The sequence below is a fragment of the Leptonychotes weddellii genome, chromosome 10 (genome assembly GCF_054177405.1).
Source record: "Leptonychotes weddellii isolate Sample4059 chromosome 10, ASM5417740v2, whole genome shotgun sequence".
In the NCBI taxonomy this organism is placed as follows: Eukaryota; Metazoa; Chordata; class Mammalia; order Carnivora; family Phocidae; genus Leptonychotes; species Leptonychotes weddellii.
Genome location: NC_138378.1, coordinates 49681449 through 49690228, shown reverse-complemented (window position 1 = coordinate 49690228; position 8780 = coordinate 49681449). Strand labels below are relative to the sequence as shown.

At 47.9% G+C, this 8780-nt stretch overlaps 1 protein-coding gene and 1 long non-coding RNA gene across 5 annotated transcripts in view; one reads left to right on the top strand and one right to left on the bottom strand.

Moving 5' to 3' along the window:
• The first annotated feature begins 1181 nt into the window (after positions 1 to 1181).
• Positions 1182 to 8780, top strand: part of IL1R2 (interleukin 1 receptor type 2) — a 33527-nt gene continuing 25928 nt past the window's right edge. Inside the window, exons 1-2 of one of the 4 annotated variants that reach the window (XM_031032485.2) lie at positions 1232 to 1338; positions 1879 to 1971. In XM_031032485.2, coding sequence (XP_030888345.1) covers positions 1325 to 1338; positions 1879 to 1971 — 107 coding nt within the window. In that variant the 5' untranslated portion in view covers positions 1232 to 1324. Of the gene's footprint in view, positions 1339 to 1878; positions 1972 to 8780 lie in introns of all 4 variants that reach the window. The other 3 variants (XM_031032484.1, XM_006737405.3, XM_031032486.2) reach the window with 3 other exon arrangements.
• LOC145723871 (uncharacterized) lies at positions 4879 to 8603 on the bottom strand. Its single transcript, XR_014149219.1, has 2 exons — positions 8358 to 8603; positions 4879 to 4980 (listed from the first exon to the last, which is right to left on the bottom strand). It is a non-coding gene; the product is annotated as an uncharacterized LOC145723871 (long non-coding RNA).

Sequence of the window (8780 nt, the reverse complement as noted above, 5' to 3'; positions counted from 1 at the left end):
TGGACCTCAATTTGTGCCCACCTCTAAGTTTCCATCTAGGTCCAACATCGTATTTTTCTTCGATTTTTTTTACCCAATCTGAGCTATGATTCCCTGGGAGTTCTCTTCCTTGTTAGCAAAAGGATAAAGCTAGGGCCCGTGGGCTCTTTCAACTTCGAGCCATTTGTTTTGGATATGAAAGTCCTAAGACTTGTCTCTAAACATTTCTCTCCCTTTTCACCTGTAAGAACCCCAGTATCTGAGTCAATTAGACGGCAAGTGTCATTAAGGTTAGCAACATGGATTTTAAAAGACATTTGGATGAGTGTTCTTTTCCATCCACCAACAGGGGGATCCATATACACCTCTGCCCACACTATGCAATATGGCCCAACAAGAGGACACGGGGACCCAGAGGGTTCACGTCACAGTCACATGCCCTGTTCCTGGTCAAGTTCTTATCCTCCCCCATGTGGCTCCCTGTTCATATCAAGGAGGGCACTGGACCTAGGGGTCCAGTCAAGCCTGTCTGGGCGGACAGCAAGGGCAGTGAATCCAGTAGGGGGAGGGCTGGCTCTGTGCATCTGAGGACTTGCATGGGGTCCCAGTGGGCTCTGGGCAAGCTCCTGCGGCAGCCTCGGGTCAGGCTCACCCCCTCGGCTCCCTGCTCTCTAACGCCTGGCCACCTGGTGACTGCTGAGGGGGACAGAGGAGACAGCAACATAACCTCTGGGCCTCTCAGGGGGAGTTTTGTACCGACATGACCTAGGACCGAAGTTCCATTTCCAGAGGACAAACTCTTCAGTTCGGCAAATCCCACAGGTGGTAATAGACTTGGAGAGTCACCCCCTTCCTTCACTTAACAGTTAAACATCATATAAGACTGGAAACCGGGGGACACAAAGCTTAACTTCCCTCCTATCCCCGAAGGGGTGTTCCGTGGGGGCGAACATCAACTGTCCCACTGGCTAAAGACCCCAAGACCTCGTTTCCTCTTGGACGGGGCCAGGGCCAGCGAAATAGACATCACTTTAAAACCACCTCTCAGCTGAAGTATGTAAGTTTTAGCGAGTCACAGGAAAAATAGGGAAACTTACGCACAGTTTCCTTGGCCACTTCCCCATCTGAGTGATCATGCACCCAGTGCCATCCCCCGGAGGGTGCTCCCCTATGAGGAGGGAAAAGGTGTGTCCGCAGCCACTCAGTCAGAGAGAGTGACACAAGCCCTATTAGGAAATCCCTGGAGGACGGGGATATAAATCCTGGCCTGGATTGCCGAGTTTCCACTGAAGGTAAAAGTCGGGCCTGGCAGCCTTCCCCAGGCGAGAAGCAACAAGGTCGAAGAATGCAGGGCTGCAGGTAAGAGGCTTTTGAGAGAGAGAGAGAGAATGGGAGAGAGAGGGAATGAGAGAGAGAGAGAGAGAGAGAGAGAATGAGAGAGAGAGGGAACGAGAGAGAGGGAATTACAGAATGAGGGGGAGAGAGAGAGAGGGAGAGAAATCTGGGGGTTAGGACCCTTGGATTCCATTTCAGGATGGAGCTTCAGGTGGCTTTCCTGTTGTCTCTGGACCTTGGGTGCCTTCGCTGGGTGGCATTCCTCATCTCTTCAACCTTTGTTTTTCGGAAGGTGACCCTGACCTTCTTGGGCTTCAGTGTTTCTGTCAAAAACGGGCTAGATCAGAGGATTTCTGAGGATCTTCTATGATTCGAAGTGACAGGCAAAAATGCTGTGGGATCCAGTTAAAGGAGATTCATAGCTGCAGACAGGTCACCTTGAGAGAGGCTGTGCCTATGAGGCTTACCCTGAATTTAGAGGTTTTCTTCTTTGGAAGGTCAGGGGGTTTTCTGGTATGGCATGTTTTCTTTTTAAAAGTAGGTGTAACTTTTCTCACACTCGAGCTTTCAGACCTGGCTGAGCGCCAGTGCTCCGGGTTGTCTTGGAGGAGTAGCAAGCGGATCGTGGTGCGAAAGTGTGAGCCGTGGGACTAAAAGGTCTGTGTTCAAGTTCTGACTTTGTCTCTTCCTAGCTGTATGATGTCACATGTGTGTCCATATCATAACTGTCCTTAAAAAATTCTATACTCTAGTGAATAAGGGGTACCATCTGAATAGAGATCATCTACCCAGTGGCCAGCAGCTTGCCAGTAATCAAAAGCCAGGAAGCATTAAGCTTACCTTCATCCCTTGCTTCGTTCTTGTGAAATAATAACACTGGGTACAGTTTTTTTAAATAAAGTTGCTTTTTATCCTCAATTATAATTAAATAAATTGCACAATTTATTTTTAACGTCTCAGTGTCCCCATCTGTAAAATAGTGAACTCAATGGGGAGGATCATAAGGTGGTGGGAAAAGTAAATGAGTATGAATCATGTAAGGCACTTGGAGTAGCTTGGCACGCCGTGGGTGCAGCCGAAACGTTGGCTCTCACTCTTCGGCACTCTCTCTCGAATCCCTCCTTGGAAGTCCTTTGCTCCTCGTGGAACCCCAGCTCCCTCAGGAGCCCCCTACCTCGTGGCCCCCAGCTCTGCCACTGATGTGCTGTGATCCAGGTCAAGGCTCCTCTCTGTCTGGGTTTCCTCTTCTGTAAATAGGCAGTTGAGTGACTTGATCTTGCAAGTCCCTCCTAGCTGTGTGGGGGCCTGCAGTGGGATGCTGCCGGCTTCCGTCTCTGCAGTTCACCCCACCCCACCAAGCTCACTCTTGCCCTGGCCCGTCTCTCTGAGCTCTGCCATCCCAAGAGGGCAGTGGGCCCCTTCCTACAGGCTCAGGGCGATATCCCCACATGCAAAACAGAAAGAGCACCTTCTCTCATATCTCATTAGTTTTGTCTGGTTCCATTGCATTTCCAGTGTTTTAGCCTCTTTGGTTACCCTAAAAGGCCAGCAGGAAGCTTGGATAAGGTCAGAGGAGCTGGGAGGACAGTCTCTGCCCCATTTGTTCCCAGCTGCCTGGGAGCACCTCCCAGGCCCTACCAGCAGGTGTCCCCTCAACCTTCTGACTCCCGCCGGACTTCACACCCCAGCTGTTACACAACAAACCCCTGTGTGATCAAGACCCTCAGACCCCGTCCCCCCTCCCTTCCCCCAGGCTAACAGAATCAGTGTCACATGCAAACGCAACTGACAAAGCTCGAGTTGTATGTGTTCGAGTTGTCTTTTTCTGTTACCATTACCAGCTGTCTGGACAGGGGCACATGGTCATGACAGTGGCTTTGGCCAGTGCTTTTCAACCTTGAGGGTGCATTAGCACCCCTGAGGCTTAGTAAGCAGACTGCTGGATCCACTCAGATTTTGATTCAGTACTTGTGTGCAGGATGTCCGAGGTAGAAGGTCCCAGGTGATGCTGATGCTGCTGGTCTGGGGACCACACTTTGAGAACCACTTCCTTAGGCGATAACAAGAGGTTTTACATCCAGTGGCAAACTGACCAGGGAGTTGTTTCAGGACAAGAACGTTTTGAGGGCATTTTCAAAACAGAACTCACAGGGACCTGCTGGGTGTGACATGAGGGCTAGAGGCTGGAGGTCTTAAATAGGAGAGTTCTATTTAACAGATGGGCAAACAGGCACAGTGGGAATAATAAGTATCTCAGTGTCTGGAACTTGACCTCAGGCTCCTACCAGTTTTGTTCTCCACTTATGAAGGAACAGTGCTTAACATAGGAGGGAAGAAGGCGGCAAAGGGCAGCAAAAAGATGAAGGGAATACGGAAGCTTCTGTGCCCGGCTGATGGGCCAAATCCAGCGAGGCCACAAGAGAAACAGTGATGGAGTTGTTGATCCTCTAGCATCTCAGAGTCCCTGCTCCAGTGGTTCTCAGCCCTGGCTGAATGTTACCATCACCTGGGGAGCTCTTAAAAATCCCTGTACCTGGAACCAATTACACCATTAATGTTGGGGGCTGGGACCTGGGCTTTAGTAGTGTTTAAAGCCTTCCAGGCAGTTCTGATGTATAACCAAGGCTGAGATCCACTGCACTATTCCATCTCTTACACTCCTTACTGTCCCACCTTTTATTAACTCTTCAGGGACTCCTTCAAACCCTGTGTTCTGAACCTGTAATTTATCTGATGAATTTCAGATAAATGGGCATTTTAGTCACCAGTAGCGTGAACAGAAGTCTGAGAATCTGTATTAAACTCCTCGCAAACGTTTCTGAAACATACTTTGGTTAAGAACCTCTGTTTCATATTAAGCATAAATAATTTCCTAAACACAAGGAGGTGAATGATTATGGCATTTGATTGTGGGCCAAAAGAGTCCAACTTGGGGCACGTGGGTGGCTCAGTCGTTAAGCGTCTGCCTTCGGCTCAGGTCATGATCCCAGGGTCCTGGGATCGAGCCCCGAATCGGGCTCCCTGCTCAGTGGGAAGCCTGCTTCTCCCTCTCCCACTCACCCTGCTTGTGTTCCCTCTCTCACTGTCTCTCTCTCTGTCAAATAAATAAATAAAATCTTTAAAAAAAAAAAAGAGTCCAACTTAAAACCAATTATCTTAAAACCAGTAACTTAGCTTCTGGATGTTGTTTTCACTCATCAGATGACAGGGATAGGGTAGGGAGCAGAGGTTCTTTGCTATTGTTAAGGATCTCTGGAAAGTGTTCATACCACCCAAAGTTTTCATGAAACGTCAAGGGGAAATTTAAGAATACGTGGACTTCAGTGGGGATTTCAAACTTGAGTGTACTCGGGGACCACACAGTAGGTCAAACCTGTGAGGCTATGAGTGATGAGGCCAGTGGCCAGCTGGAATGAACTTGTCTCTTGGGAAAGACATTCAGTGAAGACTAACATTAACATTCTGGCAGAATAATGCATACTCACAAGCTGAACTGGCCCAGGTCCCAGTTCGTGATTTGCGGACTGGCTTTGACAGCTTCTCACAATATGATCACATACCCTCTGAGTGAAAGGGATGAAGGGCAAATCCTGGCCCTCCCCCCACTTTTATTTGTATTTCCTTAGAGGAGTAACTTAACTCCTGTAAGCCCCAATGTCTTCATCTCTGAAATGAAAATAATAATACATAGTTCACTCAATGTTGGGGAAATTAAAGGAAACTTTTGCCTACTGCCTGGCATTTATTGATGTTCAGTAAATGTTAGCTAACATCACCATCTTCAGTATCACCATCATCAGATTATACAATTCTGACAGCAAAATTTCAGAAACCACACTGAAGGGCTGCAGTGATCAGGGCACAGGGATTTAATATAATTTCTGCTCTCACTCCATGTAGGCATCTGCCTACTCTATTTAAGAATAAGCCAATCTAGGGCGCCTGGGTGGCTCAGTTGGTTAAGTGACTGCCTTTGGCTCAGGTCATGATCCCGGAGTCCTGGGATTGAGTCCTGCGTCGGGCTCCCGGCTCAGCGGGGAGCCTGCTTCTCCCTCTGACCCTCTCCCCTCTCATGCTGTTTCTCTGTCTCTCAAATAAATAAATAAATAAAATCTTTAAAAAAAAAAAGAATAAGCCAATCTAAAGACCAGAGCTTCTCAACTGCCTAGAAATCTTGTGGATATGTCCGTAATTCCAATGCCTAAGTCTGAGGTGGAGCCTGAGATTTTGCATTTCTTCACAAGTGATGCTGCTGGTCCATGGACCACCCTTTGAGTAGCAAGGCTTCAGAATATTTGGGCTAAGGTTTTCTTACTTGGGAGCAAGGAAGAAGTGAATGTAAAGCGTTGGAAGGGTCCTGGATTTTGTAGAGCTAATATTCATCAGACTGTTTTTTTTTAAATGTCTGTGGTAGGCAGAATTCTAAGTGACCCCCACTACACATGTCCTTGTATAACTCCCCCTCCCCCGAATGAGGGTGCACTATATGAATGTGATGGGATATCACCCTCATGATTAGATTCGCCTTATACCACAATTGCAGGTATAATTTAGGACCCTGACAAGTTGACTTGAAGTTAATCAAAAGGAATTTTCCTGAGTGTGCCTGACACAACCAGGTGGCTCTTTAAAAAAAAAGGTCTAGAGGTCAGAGAGACACGAAGCAACATCTGATGCTGCTCTATTGGCCTTGAAAAAAAACAGTCTTGTTGTGGAAATGGCCACAGGGCAGGAAACAGTGGGCAGCCTCCAGGTGCTGAGAGTGGCCTTGGCTGACAGCCAGCAAGAAAGTGGGGACCCCAGTTAATACAATCACAAGGAACTGACTTCTACCAATAGTCACATGGAACAGAACCTTGGGCTTTGATAATCTGTTACACACTCAGCAGAGACTTCATCCAAATTGAGACCAGACATCCGACCCGCGACAGAATGACTAATGAATGGGTGTTATTTTAAGTCACTGAGTTTGTGGGATTTCTACACAGCAATAGAAAACGAATACGATGTCCTAATTCTTCTCTTTGATTGCTGTACCTATCAGTCCAAGGTATAGACAACCTAAAACATCTCAGTAGCTTAATACGACACAAGTTTCTCTGGCTCATGCTGTATCAGTGTCATTGGTCAGCTGTGTCAGACCAGGACAACACGTCATAGCCACTTGAGGACATTTTCAAAAGAGAACTCATGGATACCATCTGTTGAATTGTTTTGACATGGGTGCCAGGGTTGGAAATAGGTGTTTCTCCTACTTAACAGAAGGAGAAACAGACACGGAGACACAACGGAGTGGATCCGTAGATGGAAGTAGACCTCAGCCTCCTATCGGGACGACCTGATAATCCTATGTGGCCACCATCAATAAACAAGGGCTCAGAGAAAAGGGTATTGGAGGGTAGGGCACCAGAAATGAAATGCATAGGCTTGGAAGTGACCCATGTCCCTCGCGTTTACTTTTCATGGCTATAACCAGTCATGTGGCTATGCCTCACTTTAAGGTACAGAGACGTGGCATCTTATGTGTACCCCAAAGTAGAAAAGTACCAGATATTGGTTGGCGTGAGTCTGTCTACCATGGCATGTTGCTCAGTTAGGTGGGAGTGGCAGGGGAGGAGGCAGGATCTCAGACTGTTCAGCTTCACAGATCTCTTCTTGGCACTGGGGCAAGGTGGTCGGGTGTCGAAACGCTGAGAGTAGCCAGAGGGGCTCTGTGTGTGAATGGAACGCTCACTCCCAGCCACTCCCTCCACAGAGGAGGGCCAAGGGCTTCTGGGGACTTTTTGGGTCTGTGGAAAACCCAGTCAGTCTGGGCTGTCTTCAAGCTAAATAGTGAGCTTTCTTGTGGCAAGGGATTTCCCCACACAGTAGGGATAAAAATTGCTTGGGTTTTCAATTGTTTGTTTTTGCTTGACTTTTATCTGCTCATATGGACATGCTGCTGAACACAGGGCTGGGGTAAGCTGCCACCTTTTGTGACCCTCAGAGGATAAGCCATTCTGGGTGGGCACATTTTCTAGAGATGGAAGATGATCTTTCAATGCATAAAGAGAAGATCCCCCCTTTTTTTGACAACTTAATTTTGGAAGGCAATATTTCTTTTTTTTTTTTTAAATATTCTATTTATTTATGAGAGAGAGAGAGAGAGCACAAGCAGGGGGAGGAGCAGGCCGAGGTAGAAGCAGACTCCCCGCTGAGCAGGGAGCTGGATGTGGGAATTGATCCCAGGATCCCGAGATCATGACCTGAGCTGAAGGCAGACGCTTAACCGACTAAGCCACCCAGGCGTCCCTGGAAAGAAATATTTCTAAAATATACGTAGCATGGTGAAAATTTATACTCACTGCAAACTGATGCCAAAAAATATACCTTTCATAACTTTTCTAACAAGAATCTCATTTGGTGTTCGAGGTCCCTTTTCATTAGGAAAAGGGAATTAAACCTACTAGTACCATGTCATCTCCATCTTGCTGGCTCACATCTGCCTCTCTTAGATTTATTCAGTCTCTTTGGGGGTAAATGCTCAGGCTTTCAGAGTTTCTCACCTATTGATTTCTTCTAGCTAGGAAGGAGTCTGAGAGTAGGGAAGCCATGTCCCCAGGGCATGATGGGGAAGGTGGCAGTCCACACCTGATGGCCTGGGGCCTTCACTGGTTTCCAAGGAGATGTCCCTGAACCTGGCTGGTCATGGGGTGTCCTGCTGAATCTACTGCTGAGGTCTGCATCTGGGAAAACCCTCGGTCTGATCTTGCAGCTGGGTCAGAGCCACCACAATGGCCAATTTGGGCCCACTGTGCCCCTCACTGGCTCCACAGGCTCTCTGTGTCTTGGCCACGGCCATGGCCATGTTTCTCCCCTGGCTTTGATTGACTACTTATGCAGGTGATACTCAAAATATTTGACAACCAGCAGGGGACGAGCACCAACCAATCAGAACAGATGCTACAGTATCTGTTGCTAGACCATGAGGATCTCCGAGGAGCCCCAAGAAAGGCATGGTAGCAGAAGGCAGAGAGCTTAGGGCTTAAGTAAGTGATACTTACCAACTGGTGGAGACATGTTTCCGTATTTGGCCACACTGCTCCTTATGGATTGAATATCCAGCTCCAGGTCACCTTGTCCTTCATCACGGCAGCCCCAAATTAGCCCAGATCTCAGTTTACCTCCCCTTCCCTACAGGAAGCACAGAGAAATATCCGGATTTCTTCCCCATCAGTGAGAAACTGAGGCTAGCAGGCCTTCTGTCTCTTTGCATTCGGGTTTTGAACTCAGAGTCGGGAGCCGGCCAATATGCCTACTTCCTCTTGTGGTTTCCTTCCTTTTACCCTGGAGCCCCCCAAAGCCTTTTCTTCTACTTCCCCTTCCTACCAGGGAGGAATATGTCACATGCACTTCCTTCTCTCCTTTCTGAGGAGGGCTTTGCTCTTCCCTTTTCTTTGGGCCATAGGGGCAGAAGAATTGGAGAT